General features: G+C 69.2%; 1 protein-coding gene and 1 long non-coding RNA gene across 2 annotated transcripts; one reads left to right on the forward strand and one right to left on the reverse strand.

The window, feature by feature from the left end:
• Positions 1-1,731: 1,731 nt before the first annotated feature.
• FSCN1 (fascin actin-bundling protein 1) lies at positions 1,732-8,577 on the reverse strand. The gene is made up of 5 exons (XM_062180484.1): positions 7,675-8,577; positions 3,470-3,626; positions 3,254-3,375; positions 2,989-3,156; positions 1,732-2,838 (listed from the first exon to the last, which is right to left on the reverse strand). Exons 1-5 carry the CDS (start codon positions 8,504-8,506, stop codon positions 2,636-2,638), a joined length of 1,482 nt encoding a protein of 493 aa, XP_062036468.1. The 5' UTR covers positions 8,507-8,577; the 3' UTR covers positions 1,732-2,635.
• A 341-nt stretch (positions 8,578-8,918) lies between these two features.
• On the forward strand, positions 8,919-14,848 carry LOC133750880 (uncharacterized). The gene is made up of 3 exons (XR_009864734.1): positions 8,919-8,998; positions 13,287-13,374; positions 14,575-14,848. It is a non-coding gene; the product is annotated as an uncharacterized LOC133750880 (long non-coding RNA).
• Positions 14,849-15,612: the final 764 nt, after the last annotated feature.

Here is a 15,612-nt window from a genome sequence, read left to right on the forward strand (position 1 = left end):
AGCACACAGGCACGGAGAGGCATCGGCTGCCCCTGCCTGTCCCTGGCCAGGGAAGGACCCAGGAGGCCTGCTGGGGTGAGCGGTTAGGGCCCGGCTGCACGCCCACACATGCTTGGTTTTGAGTCCCAAGGCCGGCATCCTGCGCACGTGCAGCATCCACAGGGCCCTGCCACCCAGTGGATGGAGCTCCTGGCTCCTGGCTTCAGCCTCTGGTGCGGCCTGGCGCAGCCCTGGCTGTGTGGGCATCTGGGGAGTGAACCAGTGGACGGAAGACCTCTCTCTCGCTCTCTCCCTTTCTCTGAGGATCCCAGTTAAGCTACTGAGTCACTTGGAGCCCTGGGCACACTTGCTTGCACTCACTAGGCCTCTTGGGCCTCAGTTTTCCTGTCTGAGCAGTGGGAGGTGGGACTTTTGCCACCCCCACCTAGTGAGACACCCCCTCAGAGCTGGTGGACCCGGGGGAGGGGGGGGGAACAGGGATGTGTTGCCGACCCCCCCCCCCAGCCCTCCCATGCTCAGCCCATGGGCGCTGCGGCCGGGGCTGGTGGTTCCTGAGGGCCGCGGGGCGTGTGACTGTGTGTGCCCACGCGTGAGCACGGTCTCCGGGTGCAAGTTCACGCCTTCCTCAGTGGGGAATCCCGCAGGCAGCAGCGGCGGGAAGTGCGCCCCCGGGAGCCCGGGCCCGTCCCGACAGGAGGCCAGAAGTGGGGCGCCGGGCGCCAGGGCTACAGCTGGGGGTCGCCGGGTGCCACCCCAGAGCCGCTCTCCTGGCTCCCCCGACCGGGCCTCGTGGGGGCGGAGCTCAGGCCGCTCCCTCCCGCCCAAGTGAGCCACGCAGGGCGGGAGGTGTTCGCAGAAGGAACCGCACTCAGAGTCCGGCGGGGCTCCAGGGCCCCGTGGGCGGGGCGGGGCTGCCCCTCCCCCAGGCTCGGACCACGGCCCCGGCGTCCATCTGTGCCTGTCCGGGTACTGAGATCCGCCTGGCTTCCGGCTGGACGATAATGGGGCGGGGGCGGGGTGGCTGCCGGGACCCCGGGGGCCCCAGCCTCCCTTTGTGGCCTCCATCTGCTTGTGTCAATCTCGAGACTCCCGCCCCCAGGGGCCACCAATCACAGCGCGGGCCTCGCTGTTTCGTCATCAGCAGCCAATCAGCGCCTCCGGCTGCCCTCGTTGGAGCTCCGACCTCTGTGGCCCCTGTAGGGGAGACCTGGGTACCCGGCCCAGCCCTCCAGGCCGCACCTGGCGGGGCTTCGCCTCAGTTTCCCGCACAAAAGGGCCCCGCCCAGGGCCCGGTGGGCTCAGAGTCCGCCCGGGCCGCCTGCAGCCTCTGGAGAGCCCAGCCCCAGGGCTTCTCTGGCAGCCTGAGCAGCCCCCGCCCCTGCCTGGTGCTTGTGTGTGACAGCTGCAGGGGGCTTCAGTAACACCCCCAAGTATGGGAAGGGGCGGCCCCACCTCCAGGCTCCCAGTCCAGCCCCTGCCCAGCGAGGGCGAAGTTTGCGGTTTGCGGAGTCGTTGGGTCACCAGCTGAACACGGATGGTGCAGGACACGCCCCCAGCCTCACCCTGCATGGCTGTGCCACGGGGCGCCATGGGGGCTCTGGGCGCACCCGGTGCTGTCCTGGTTGCAGCTGAAAGACCACCCACCAGAAATGCCAGGGACCTCCCCGCCTCTGGACAGGGGCACCCCCGCCGCTCGGCCTCCCCTCCCCCCACAGACACTCGGGGCTGCAGACTCCGCAGCGTTTTATTTTGCTCTTCCAGTTTGATGCTAACTATCATGGGCATTTGGAGTTATACAAATGACACTTACAAAAAATAAAAGACCAAGACACCCAGAGGGAGATGGAGGGCGTGGGGGAGGGGGCTGGGAGCCTGGGGTCCCTGCACCTGGGCCCAGGACTCCCGGCTGAGGGCGCCCCTGACTTCACCCCACCCGGGAGCCCCCGGGGTCCAGTCAGACTCGTGGAGCACCGATCCCAGCAGGGCTGGGGCTGGGCAGGAGAGCGGGAGACAGGGGACAGCATGGAGGCGGAGGCAGCTGCCCGGGACCCCTCGCTGGCCACTCACGGCTACAGCAGGCTTTGCCCAGGGTGCCTCCAACAATCACAGAGCGTTAAAAAGAAGGAAAAAAAAATACTGATTTGGTCAATTTCTGCTTCCAGTCAGGCCAGGGTGAGAGGGGAGAGACAGGAGCAGGGGTCCCCCACACCATCCCCGGCACCCCGGGAGCCAGGCTGAACCTCTGCAGGCGGAGGGGGGCGGACACAGGCCTCGCCCTGCCCCCAAGGGCTCCCCTTCCTGCTGCATGGCCGGGCGGGGGGGGGCAGGGGCGGGGCAGAGGGGGCGCCCGGGTGGGCAGAGCCCCCCATTCCAGTTTTCCACCCCGCTTCTCCTGGGCCACCTCCACAGATAAGGCTCAGAGTCGTCTGAGGTCAGAGGAAAGAGGTGGCAGCCCAGCCCGCGGCAGAGAAGGGGGCTCAGGGACCCGAGACCCCTCCAAGAACAGGCCACGGGGCGGAGGGATTGCGGGGCGGGGTCCACGGCGGGCAGCGGGAGGTCTGGGGGTTCCAGTTCAAAGGCAAGGGGCACCTCAACCTGGGGCAGGGGCGGGGTGGGGTGGGGCGGGGGCGGGGCCCTAGTACTCCCAGAGCGAGGCGGGGTCCACGGAGTCGGCGCAGGCCTTAAGGACCCCGGCGTGGTCCCCCTTCAGGTAGCGGCCGCCCACCTTGATGGCCACCTTGTTGTAGTCACAGAACTCGAAGAAGAAATCCACGGGCGTGTCGCTGCTGCTGGTCACCGACGAGTCGCTGCCCACCGTCCAGTACTTGCCCGTCGAGTCTGGGGAGGGGAGACCCCGTCAGGCCCAGCCCCACCCATTCGGGTCCCTAACCAAGCTGTGCCCTTTCCCTGCCGGGCACCTGTGCCCCGTTTGTGGGGCACAGCAGAGAGGAGAGGAAGGGGCTGCTCCGGGGGTGGGGGGGAACCTGCCTTTGATGTTGTAGGCACCGTCGTTGAACTCGAGCTGGAAGACGTCGTAGTTGGAGCGGTTGGCGTCCAGGGTGCCCGTGACCTTGCGGCAGCCGATGAAGCCGTGCTCGCCGCGGAACACGATGATGGGCCGGTTGATCAACTTCATGAGGAACAGCTCCGGGTCCCCTGCGCCGGGAGCGGGCAGCACGGTGAGCCCCGGGGAGGGGTGGGCGCACCCTGCCCGCCCCCGCCCCGGCGGTCAGCCCTGCTGCAGGGCGGCTACCTGCGGTCTCCACCGAGGCGGCCAGCTGCCCGTTCTTCTTGGCCGTCACGAACTTGCCGTTGGACGCCCGCAGCGTGATGCGGCGGTCCCGCCACTCGATGTCAAAGTAGCAGCTGGCATTCCTGGAGGGGGGGTGGAGGGACAGCAGGAGAGGGCTGGGGGTGGGTGTCCCCGGGTGGGGGGCGCGGGGCGCGGGCGCTGGGCGGGGGCACTCACTTGGTGGACGCGGTGGACTGCACGCCCCCGGTGGCCGTCAGTGTCCAGTACTTGCCCGTGTGGGTGCGGAAGGCGCACTTTTTGGTGTCCCTGTCTATCTCTAGCTGGAAGGTCTCCTGGTCCGTCTCTTCGTCCTGATTGGCGGACAGGTCCATACCTGCGGACAGTCGGGGCCTGTGTCCCCATTCCCGACGGCCACGGGGCGCAGGGAGGCCGGCAGAAACCGGGGCATGCCGCGCCCGCCTCACTCTCCCTGCCCTGAAACCGGCCGCCCCCGTGCCGGGCGGGGGACAGGAAGAGCGACAGTGTGGCGGGTGGAGACGCAGCAGGGTGGCACGGATTTGCCCGAAATACCACCAAAAGCGCCGACAGGCGCGGGCGGCCGGCGGATGGGCTCATCTCCCCGCCTCTGCGGATGCCCAAAGTTCTTCCAGCACCAAGAGGAGGCACCCCCCACCCCCCACGGCGGGGTGCGCCCTCCCAGCCGGCCCTCCGCGGCCCCGCGGGCAGTGCTGTGACCCTGCGGGATCCCAGGCCACCCCTGCACGCCCGAGGGCGTCCCGCCCCCACAGGAGCTATTCCGGGCCCCACACCCAAGCCGCCCCCGCTCTGCCCGCACCTGGAGCCGGGCCTTTGGTCCCAACAGAACTGACTCCCATCCCCCAGACGCCCCACCCCCCAGTGCCCACCCCAGCGGTGGGTGGCTGCAGGCTGGCGGGGGTGGAGCCTGCACCCAAAGAGCCAGCCTCAGTTCCCCAGCCCCCCCCATCCTGACGCCATCACCCCCGCTCCATAGACGGGAGCGGAGGCTGGGAAGGGGCCGGGTGGGCGCAGAGCAGAGGAGGGGGCAGACCCCTCGTCCTCGGAGTCACCCAAGGCCCCTGCTGTGACCCCTAAGGTCCTCACCTCTGCGTTGGAGGGGAGGTACCCGGGCCTCAGGCCACTCCCCAGGGGCACAGAGCGGGGGACGGCCACGCCCACCCCAGGCGCCCCTGGCTGCTGAGTCAGTAGCCCGGCAGAGCAGCCACACCCTGCTCCGTGCCCGCACAGCACCACCCACCCAAGGCTTGGCCAGTGGTCGGAGAAGATAGGGGAGGAAGAGCCCCTGGGGGCCCCGGGACAGCAGGGCAGGCAGAGGGGGCAAGAGGAGTAGGGGAGGGGGCGAGGGGCGGGGAAATCGCCGGGGGCCAGGGGCCAGGGGCCTGGAAGCCACATGGCAGCACAGCCTGGTTTAGGGCAGCCGGCCGAGGACAGAGGCGCCGAGCCCAGGCAGGGGCTCTCTGGGGGCGGGGCCGGCCCAGCCACTGGCTGCTCCCACCTTCCCCCCACTACCCCCCCCCACCCGCTGCTCATGAAGACGGGGAGGCAGCCAGGCAGCCATGAGGGATCATGGGATAGGGCTCCTGCCACCCACGTGGGAGACCTGGCTTGAGTTCCAAGTGAGGCCCAGTCCTGGACAGTGCGGCCCTGGAGGGGGGCTGGCTCTGCCTGCTCACCTGGCAGCCGTAGGGGAGGGACTCCGGCACCCCCCTCTCCTCCCCCACAGGCTGCTGGGACCCCACCCGCCTGTCGCATTCAGCGTCTGCCCAGCCAGTTTGATGGAAAGGCCTAGACCAGTGTCCCTCTCACATCCAGCCTCGGTTTCCCTGCCTGCCCAGAGGGTCCCCACCCCCATCAGACAAGCCGAGGCCCCCGTTGGCCTGGGAGTCTCTGGCTGGAGCCGCGTCTCCCGGGAAACAGTTTTCCCTGGGATTTTTCTGTCCCCCCCCAGCAACCTGAGCAGGCGCTGGGGGGCTCAGAGAGCCCAGCGCTGGGGGGCCTCCCCACAGAGCCCCAGGCGGCCAGGGCTCCCTGCTGCCCCCACCCCGCCCCAGCGCCAGGGGGAAGTCCCTGGCCCCAGCTTCTGCTCAGAGGGCCCTCCCCCCGCCTGTCCACCGCTTGGCTCTTAGCAGGTCCCAAATCCCCCAGCCCCCTAGTGGCACTCAGGGGAGGGGCCTAGCCCTCCTGTCCCCCTCCCCCACCCTCTCCCAACCAACTGCCCACCTCCCTCTCTCCTTCCTCCCTGTACCAGCAGGGCCCCGCCCAGAGGAAGAACTCTTACATGTTCTGCAAAGCCCCACGTGACCCGCTCACCAGCCCACCAGCCCCTGGAGTGGCCAGGCCAAGGCACCCCCAGAGCCAGGCTCCCAGTCAGGCATGGTGCCCCCAGAGCCAGGAGGCTCGAGGCAGAGGGCCTGGAGGGGGCAGTGAGGGGAGGGGCTGGCTCCTGAGACCCCCCCACCCCCCCACCCCCGGGGAAGATGTGGGCGGGACGAGGCAGCATTCCCAGCCCAGCCAGGCCTCACACTGACCAGGGCCCCCTCCTGGAAACTGAGGCCAGCAAGCACCCCGCCCCCCTCCGCCCGCCACAGCAGGCCTGCAAGGCTGACTCACCCCCCCCCCTCCGCTCCCGCCACGGGCCGGGCTCCAGACCCCCTCCCTCCGGGCTGCAGCTTCCAGATGTGTGTGAACACAGACCCCGCCCCTTGCCACGCAGCCCTGTCCAACATGGCCCCGGCAGACACACCCCCTCCCCTCCCTGCTCCAGGCTCAGGTCAGCCCACGACCCACCCCAGGTAGCCCCGGGGAGGGGGGCGGCCACCACAGGACCCAGGATCTGAGGCCAGCGGGGTTCTCACCTCCGCCCTGAAGCCCCCCTTCCCGCCCCCACCTCTCGGAACTCAGATGAGCCACACCGCCGTGTACCTCCAACTTCCTGCCCTCCTGCCCCATCACCCTGAGTCACCACCAGGTCGGCAGAGAGGGGGCACCTGCCCAGGCTCGCCCCAACACCCTCAGGCTCTCTGCTCCTGCCTCTGCCTCCCCAGCACAGATGGGGGCACTCCCACCTCCCAACGCCACCAGCTTCCCAGCCACACTGGGCTTTGTGCTGCACCCACCAGCCCCAGGGCCTTTGCACAGACGCTTGCTGCCTGGGACTGTTCTCCCCCCACCCCGTGCATGGGTCCATCCTCCAGGTCAGCTCCAGCCGGGACCGACCCCCTCCATCGGACCTGGGGGCCCCCTGGGCTCCCTCCAGCCCTGCACTCATTTGCCACCCGTCTCAGCACCGAGCCTACGGAATGGGTGGGGAATTCTGTCCCACCCGTGGGAGAGGAGAAAGGGGCTGAGAGGCCGCAGGGGTCCAGATAAGAGTCCATTCTGGAGTCACGTGTGCCCAGCTTTGCACCCTACTTATCTGCTGTGTGACCTGGGGCCAGTGGCTTTCCCCCTCTGGGCCTTGGCACAGCAAACTCAAGCACAAAACGGCCACTCCCTCTGCCTCCCCCCCTGCGGAGGGGGGTTGGCCATGGGGAGGGCTTCCTTCCCCGGGAGGGGAGGGGCCCATCGGCCAGGCTCCAGAGCCAGGACCCCCGCAGGCCCCTGCCGCGAGGCCTCAGGCTGTGCGCAGTCAACTGGCTCTTGGCAGAGGAGGGGAGAGCGCCCGGCAGGGGGAGGAGGGGGCTCCATCCCGTGCCCAGGCCAGTCGGAAATGGCCAGGCCTGCGGGAGGCCCCGGAGGGGCCGGATCGCATTGCAGCCAATTGTTCCCGGCGAGGGCGCTAGGGGATGGGTTCACGCGAGGGTAGGGGCTCCCCAAGGGAGCCAGGCTGGGGTCTCGGGTTCGTGCCGAGCGCAGGAGCGCACCCGGCGGGAGGCGCGCGGCAGGGCGCAGGGCGGGGTGCCTGGCGGGCCGCCATCCGCGCCACGCCGGTCCCCGGGCGGGAGCGGGGAGAGGCCGCCCCCTGGGGAGCCCCCTGCCTGACCGGGCACCGGGCCTGGGGGGGGCGGCGTGGGCGGGCGGGGCGCCCCCGCAAAAGCCGAGCCCCTCCCCGGCCCGCGCCCCGCCGCATCTGGTTTCCCCATCTGCAGAGACCGAGCAGGACAAAGGGGGCGCGGGAGGGCCCAGGCGAGGCGACCCGCCCCCCTGCGCACAAAGGCCGCGGCCTGCAGCGCGGGGCAGGCGCGGGAGGAGGCGCCGCGCGCACCCCGCGGGGATCCAAGGGCCCGCTCACCTCCCCCACCCCGCAGCCCGGGGTCCGCCCCCGGGGAGAGGCCCCGCCGCCGCCCGGGGGGGGGGAGGGGAGGGGAGGGGAGGGGCGCCCCCTCCCCAGGCGCGGGCCCGCCCATCCGCCCGCGCGCTCGGCGCCCCCGGCGCCCACTCACCCTGGCGCGTGGACACGTTGCGCTCGTTGGCCGCCTGCAGCACCACCTGCGCGCAGCTCTGTTCAAGCGCGAAGAGCTCGTCCTTGCCCACCTTGGTGGCCTTGCCCGCCTTGAGCGTGCCGCTGGGCCCCGACGGCGCCAGGTAGCGGCCCTCGCAGTCGCGGAAGGCCACCCGGCCCGAGCGGAACTCCAGCGTGTAGCCGGTGGCGGGCTCGGGGCGCGCCACCAGGCGCCCGTCGTGGCGCAGGAAGCGGTGGTCGGCCGTCTGCACGCTGTAGCGCTGGTCCTGGAAGGCGAGCGTGATGAGCGAGTCGACGCCCCAGGGCACGTCGCGGTCCACGGCGATCTCGTCGGCCGGCCGCGCGCTCAGGTGCGCGTAGCGCTTGCGGGTCAGGCTGTAGATGTTGACCTGCGGGTGCATGGCGATGTGCACGCTCCACTTCTCGGCGGGCGACACGCTCTGCGCGAAGCACGACAGGCGGTCCTCGGTGCCGCCGAAGTAGCGCCGGTGCGCCTCGGACTGCAGCGACCAGCGGCCGTCGTCGTGCGCCACGATGAGGAAGCGGCAGTCGGCGCCCGGCGCCTCGCGCTCGCAGCTCACGTTGCCGTCCTTGTCGGCCGCCAGGTAGCGGCCCAGGTGGCTGCGCAGGCACACGGCCGCGCTGCCCGCCTCGTCGGGCGGCTGCTCCAGCGTCCAGATCTGCTTCTTCTTCAGGCTGCTGGCCGACGCGTTCACCTTGAACCCGAACGCCTCGGCCGTCAGGTACTTGTTGCCACAGTTGATGAGGCCGAACTGGATCTGCACCGCCTCGGCCGTGCCGTTGGCGGCCATGGCGGCGGCGGAGAGGCCCCGGCGGCCCGGGAGCTGCTGGCGCCCCCTCCCCGCTCCTTTGTCTTCCGCGGCGCGGCCCCGCGCACCCTCGCCGAGCGCTCCACAAAGCCGGCCCCGCGGCGCCCCCCGCCGCTTTATAGGCGGGGTGACGTCAGCGCCGCCAGGCCCCGCCCAGGCAGGGGAGGGGGCGCGGCGGCGCGGTGCGGGGGGGCGGGGGTGCACGGCGGGGCCGAGCGCCCCGCACCGGGCCCCGCGCGCCTCCCCGGGCCGCCGCCGCCGCCGCCGCCGCCGCCGCTGCTGCCGCCCCTCGCCCCAGCGGGGACCCGGGCCCCCCCCCCCGGACCACGGACGACCCCCGCCCCACTCCCCGCGGGCGGGAAGGCTGAGCAGCTGGGACCGCCGCACGGATGGGCGTTGCGTGGAGGCGGGGCCCGGGCTGCCCGGAGGAGGTGGCCTTTCGGCCGAGCCCTTTAGGAGCTTGGAGACTCACAGGTGAGGAGCAGCTGGCTGGGGGCTGGGGCGGGGCCTGCAGAGCCCAGCGCACCCGGTCTCGGTGTCCCTGGGGTCTTGCAGCCCGGGGCTGTAGTCCCCTGAGTCCCTCCCCTCCTCTAAGGCCACCAGATGCCGCCGTTGGCCCAAGCGCCCGGCCCCACTGCCCGCACGGGCGTGGGTGATGATGGCGCGAGTCAGCCAGCAGCGTTGCCCGCCTGGGCCTGCGGGCGGTGGCGCGGGCAGGGCCCAGATCTGCGGTGCTGGGGCCAGCCGGCCGGCCCCCACCCCAGCGACCCTGGCCGCGCCCCCATCCTGCAGGACCCGCCTCTCCACCCCCTCCACACGGACTTTTGTGGGGACATTCCCAGCATGCCGGGTAGGCCCCTGGAATGCCAGCCAGACCGCGGGCTGCCCACGAGCTGGCCGCGGGCAGACCCTTCCTGGGGTTTTCAGTGGTCGGGTGGGACGTGCTGTCGCCTTCCCCATGCCATTCAAAAGGGTTTGAACCCTCCCCCCCGACCCGGCATGGCCTTAGGACCCCCTCGCACCCCTCAGAGCTGGGAAATCTACTGTCTCCTTCTGAGGGCACCCAAGGTCGCACAGACTCAGGAAAACCTACTCAACCCCTCTGTGCCTCGGTCTCTTCCTCGGTCCCCCATCTCAGGCCGGGAGGGGGCCCGAGGCTGGGGGCTCCTGCCCTCCTGGGCGCTTACCCCTGGGGCAGAACGCCCGGGAAGGTGGCCTGGGCTCTGCCCCCCAGCCTGCGTGGCTCCAGTGCCCGCCATGGCTCTCCTCTAGGGATGGGTTCATGTGTGAGAGGGGCAGAGGGGTCCCCAGCCCGAGAGGGACTGCCCACGTGTACTGCGCCAGCGAGGGGTCCCTGGGCCGGGGCCCTGTCCTTGTCCGTGAGTGCCAGCCGGCTGACTTCGCTGGGTGCTGCTGGCCGCGGCGTGGGCCTGGGCACAGCAGTGTCCGGGTGGATGGGCCAGAGCTGGCTGAGTGCGGGTGGAATGGAGCCACCGGGGAGGGGCCCCGGGACTTCCCCCGGGCTCCTGGGCGCCGGGGATCTCCACCGTGGCGTGGAGGGGAGGGCGCTTTCCAGAGAGGTGCAACTCCAGCCTTTGTTTGCCTCCTAGACAGACGCAGGGGCAGGGGCCGGGGCGGGGCAGGGGCGCAGCTCTGATGTCCAAGAGCCCGGAGCCCGGAGACCTTGGCCCCCGCTCCGCTCCTGCACACGAGCCAATGTGGGTGTAGTCCCACAGCGTTTTGCTCAGGTTCTTTTATTTCTTTTTTGAGAGAGAGAGACTGAGAGATCTCGCATCCACTGGTTCACTCCCCAAATGCCCACAGCAGCTGGGGGGGGGGGGGCTGGGCCGTGCCCGAGCCGGACGCCAGGAGCGCCATCCGGGTCTCCCCTTAAATAGCAGTGGTCCAGCTATTTAATCCATCACCTGCAGCCTCCCGGGGCCACCTCAGCAGGAAGCTGGGGCTGGAACCCCCACCTGGGTATGGGACAGGGGCGACTTAACTGGCAGGCCATGCAGCCCCGCCCTCACCCGTCTGCAGCTCCCGGGGTGGACGTGTCTCTCTGCCTCTGTCCCTGAGCTTCCTCCACGTGCGTGAACACCTCCGAGTTCGCAGAGCCTTCGCATGCTTGGGCTGTTTGCACCAGGCCGCGTGCCACCCACGAGCCCCTCGCTCCGTCTCTGCTCTGTGCCAGCGCGGGGGTCACGCCTGTCCCTGCCTGGGAGCCGTGCACACAGCGGGTCTTCTCCACCCTAGCCTTACGCCCCTGGGGCTGGCATCGGGGTGCACTGGCTCTCTTTGGAGCTCTGCTTTGAGTCCTGTCGGATCCAGCTCCCTGCTAACGCACCTGGGAAATCGGCAGAAAGTGGCCCGTGCTGGGGCCCCTGCACCCACGTGGGAGACCCGGATGGAGCTCCTGGCTCCTGGCTTCGGCCTGGCCCAGCGCTGGCTCTCGCAGCCATCTGGGGATGGAAGATCTCTCCCTCTCCCTCTCCCTCTCCCTCTCCCTCTCCCTCTCCCTCTCTGCCTCTCAGTATAAATGAACAAATGAAACTGCAAAGCCTAGCAGCGTAGCCCACGGACGGCGAGAGCGTGAGCGGCAGGATGTAGCTGCTTCCTCGACGGGGTGGGGCGCGGGGTGAGGGAGGCCTGGCCACAGCCGCTGCCCGGAAAGGGGGGAAAGGGGAATGAACTCAGGGACAGGGCAGCCTGCAGGGCCCGGGAGCTTGGGTGGGGCCGGAAGCCGGCGTCGCAGCCCTCAGGCTGTGAAATGTGACGGCCACCACTGACCTGCCGCTGCGGCCAGGAACTGGACACTATGTCCCCACCCCCCACGGGAGCCCGGGTGCCACCTGAGCCACCCGGCGGGGAGCAGCCGGGAGTGGCCGGGCTGGGCCGAGCCACTGGGGCCTGGCACCCAGAGCCCTGCAGCTGGCCGGGGGCGGGGCCAGGGGCGGGGCCGGGCCCTGGGTGCATCTGGAAGCCATGGCACCCGGAGCCAGTGCCGCCTCCTCTCTGAAGCCTGGTCCCCTGTTGTCCAGGGGAGGTGAGTGTGGCTGGCCCGGCATGCAGCAGGTCCCGGGGAGCTGTGGGTCACAGGCACACACACGGCGAGGGCGGTGGCCGACCTGCCCTGGAGGGCGCTGGAGGGGGGCTGTGAATGGCATCTTTGTTCCCCTGCAGTCCCGGCCTCCGAGCCCCCCCCCCCCGGGCTGCCTGGCACGGCTGGCGCCCCTCAGGGAGCCCCGCAACCCGGAGCCGCCCCAGGTAGGAGTCCCGCCAGGCCTGGCTCCCTGGCTGACCACAGGGCCCCGGCGCCGTGGGCCAGGCCGAGGGGCCAGGATGAGGCCGCTGCCCACTGCCCGCTCCCTGCAGGCAGCTCCACCCACCTCTGACCTCAGGCTGCGACAGGGGAAGCTGAGGCCCACACAGGAAGTGGCACAGCTTTAAGGAAAGATGTTCGGTTTTGGGGGGACCCCGGGCTTGGGGCTCTCAGCATATGTATGAGGAGGCCTGTGACCCACTCCTGGCCGAATCTGGTCCCCAGGGAGTCCAGGAGGGCCTCTGGAGGTGGTGGTGCCGACGCCCGGGGAATATGAGCTCCCAGAGGCGGAGCAAAGGGAAGAGGAGGCTGGTCTGTCTGAAATCCAGTCCGGAAAGGGGTTCTGCTACTAGCAGCCGCCTGCCATCGAGGCCTGGACCTGGTGGCTCAGAGGCCGTGCCCGGCCAGGCGGCGCACCTGGCCATCCGCCCTCTTCACACGCGTGCGACCCTGGTCCCGCGCCCGGGCCTACGTGTGTTCTGTGAAGCAGGGCGGTGGCAGCCGGCGCTTGGCAAGGGCCCGGCTAATTAAGAGGACATTAGCGTCCTGGGCAGAGCCTGGCTCCTGCCACACTGGCCCTGCCAGGAGCAGGGCCGCCGGCTGCTGCCAGGCCACCGCCCAGCCTGCTTGCCTGGGACCCAGGCCCGTCCCGCCAGGGCTCTCCCTGCCCCTGTGCCCGCGCCCGGGGCCAGCAACCTCCTCCCCTCTGCCCAACACACCGGAGGCCCCATCTGCTGCTGGACGTGCCTGGGAGGCCAGGGCATTGTGGTCGGCGCTGGGGACCCAGCGCTGCTCGGAAGGCACAGCTGTCGCGGCCTCCACCCTCATCGCCCCCGGCACAGCCAGGCTGAAGCCGACCGCAGGCTCCGTGGCTCCCCAGCACCCACAGCAGAGCTCAGAGCCCAGGGTGCTCCTGGCCCCAGGTGGCGCAGCCTCTGCTGCTCTCTGCTGCCTCCAGTGTAGCCCGTCCAGGGTGACTGCCGCCTGCCAGCCACAGTGCCTTTGCACGGCTGTGCCCCTCTGTGTTCTCCACCTCCCCAACTAAAGCCCTGATTCAGACAGGCAGCTCCTCCAGGCAGCTCCAGCCACATTTCCCTGAGCATCTTGGGTGCAAGCTGTGGCCTTTATTTATTTGAAAGGCAGAGAGAGAGAGAGAGAGAGAGAGAGAGAGAGACAGGTCTTCCATCCACTGGTTCGCTCCCCAAATGGCCACAACAGCCGGGGCTGGGCCAGACTGAAGCCAGGAGCCAGGAGCCTCTTCCGGGTCTCCCACATGGGCACAGGGGCCCCAGCACTCGGGCCATCCTCTACGGCTTTCCCAGGAGCCTTAGCAGGGAGCTGGATCGGAAGTGGAGCAGCCGGGACGAGACTCAAACCAGCACCCAAGTGGGATGGCAGCGCTGCAGGCGGGGGCTCTAGAATGTTCTCTGTCCCGTACAGGGGCCGACTGCCGACACGTGTAGACACAGGCCATCTGCTGACACGTGTAGACATGGAGCACTTGAAGTGTGGCGGTGCGCCTGGCGAGGTGCGTCTTTGTTTTATTGACCTCTGATGTGTACTGAGAAGCCACGTGACTGGGTGACTGGCGGGGATCCCTGGGGGTCCCTTCCGCAGCCAGGGCGGCCCGCACAGCTGCAGGCGGTTTGGGGACGGAGGGAGTCCTGTGAGCCAACTGGTGTCAGCAGGGGGCCGCCTGGCGGTGACTTTGCCCGGTGTCCTGCCGGCCCGGCCAGCGGGCGGTGCTCTGTCCCGAACTCTTGTCCTGGCGGGGAGGGGGCATTGCATAAATCCTGCAGAATGCGTCCCTGCAGGCCGCCCGGGAGCCGGCAGGCCTGGGCAGACCCCCAGGAGCCCAGGGCCCAGACGCCCCCAGGGGGACTCACAGGCCTGGAGCTGTGGTGCAGGGGGTTAAACCACCCCCTGCAGTGTCGGCATCCCACAGGGGCACCGGTTTGAGTCCCGGCTGCTCCACTTCCGATCCAGCTCCCTGCTGTGGCCTGGGAAAGCAGTAGAAGATGGCCCACGTCCAGGCCGGTCTGTGGACATTCCCTGGAGGAGGGAGTCACGTGCTCACTGGCGGGGGGGTGCAGGTCTCTAGGTCTACAATGGCCTCCCTCGGTGACACCTGCAGGCCCTGCCCTCACTGTGTGTCCCTGCCCCAGGTCCGTCCACTCTCCTCAACCCGGGTGCCCTGGCCCGGGACTGCCATGTACGGTTGCACGGGTTGTGCCCTGCACCACGGCTCTGTGAGGGTGCGAGGCAGCGGTGCACCCTGGCTGGGGGTCTGTGTCGCCCTCCGGGATTTTCACACAAAGCAGGAGGCCACCCTGCCCTGGAAATACCCTCTGTCCGTCACAAACTTGGACACAACCACAAGAAACAAGAAGGTCAAGGAAGGGAGTTCCCAGGGTGAGTCCACTGCAGAGCGGCTGGGCGAGGAGCTGTGGACTCCCCCACCCCTTACCCTGCCCTGCTGTCAGGTCAGCTCTGCCTTCAGGCTGAGCCCCTCAGAGTGACAGGATAGCTGCCAGGCTCCAGACATCACATCTTCCCGACGCTGTCCCTCCTGGGCTTTTGAGGAGTTGGGAACCTCTTCCCAGCATCAGGTTTTGCGTAGCTGCACCCAAAATACTTTAGAGCAGGGCCTCAGAGCTGTTTGCACACCAGTCACAAGCAGCCCGGTGTACGGGTGTCCGTCAGAGCAAACTGTGCTCTGTTCTTACAGCCATAAAAGCCAGAAACATCCAGGGGCCGGCGTTGTGGCTCAGCAGGGGCGCCGGTTTGAGTCCCGGCTGCTCCACTTCCAATCCAGCTCTCTGCTGTGGCCTGGGAAAGCAGCAGAGGATGGCCCAAGCCCTTGGGCCCCTGCACACACATGGGAGACCCAGAAGAAGCTCCTGGCTCCTGGTCTCAGAAGCACAGCTCTGGCCATTGCGGCCATCTGGGGAGTGAACTAGTGGATGGAAGACCTCTCTCTCTCTCTCTCTCTCTCTCTCTCTCTCTCTGCCTCTCTCAAACTCTACCTTTCAAATAAATAAATCTTAAAAAAAAAAAAAAGCCATGCCCCACTCTACAAGGAGGGAGGGGCCTCTGAGCCCGCCCCGGGCCAGTCTGTGTCTACACAGCACCGGGCAGGCGTCTCCACTGGCCCCGGTACCCGGCTGCTGTGGAAAGCAGGCGGGTGGCAGCCAGGGCAGGGGGCCCTCACTCCCGGAGTCTCCCCGCCTCCCTCTGGCCTGGCCGGGGGAATCCCCTCCCTGTCCCCTGCACCCGGGGCTCCGCGGCCGAGAGATCTGGGGAGCCCACGACCTGGACCAGGCGAGAGGGCGGGGTGTGGCGTTCATTTGCAAACCCTTCCGGAGGGGGGCAAAAACGCCTGCCTCCATCCTCCGCGGCGGCCGAGGAAACAAAGCCGTTCCGCTTCCCGCCTCACCCGGACGCGCCGCCTCTCCCTGCCCCCCTCAGGCAAAGCGGGACCGAATCGTCGTCGGTGGGAGCCGCCTGGGCGCGGGTGCTGGAGGCCTGGGGCTGGCCTGATGCGTGCTGTGCTGGACTTGCTGTGCGCCCTCGCACAAGTCTCCTGCCCTCTCTGGACTGGGGTCAGGGCAGAGTTGAGCACCAGTGCCCACCATGGTTGGGGTCTGCCCCCGGAGCTAGCAACCCAGCGGCCATCAGCTCTGTGGCTACCTCCGGTCCAGCATAACTTAACCCCGAGTGCCTGTCCAGGCAGGAGCCCCTGGTGCCCCCCAGGGTGGAACTCACG

This window comes from Lepus europaeus, chromosome 21 (genome assembly GCF_033115175.1).
Source record: "Lepus europaeus isolate LE1 chromosome 21, mLepTim1.pri, whole genome shotgun sequence".
Lineage (NCBI taxonomy): Eukaryota > Metazoa > Chordata > Mammalia > Lagomorpha > Leporidae > Lepus > Lepus europaeus.

What these genes read in the sequence shown, in the direction of transcription:
- FSCN1 (XM_062180484.1), bottom strand. Translation starts at nt 8,506, where the DNA reads ATGGCCGCCAACGGCACGGCCGAGGCGGTGCAGATCCAGTTCGGCCTC. An exon ending in CAACGTGTCCACGCGCCAGG is followed by an intron (nt 3,627 to 7,674) that starts GTGAGTGGGCGC and finishes GACTGTCCGCAG; the next exon opens with GTATGGACCTGTCCGCCAAT. An exon ending in CAGTCCACCGCGTCCACCAA is followed by an intron (nt 3,376 to 3,469) that starts GTGAGTGCCCCC and finishes CCCCCCCTCCAG; the next exon opens with GAATGCCAGCTGCTACTTTG.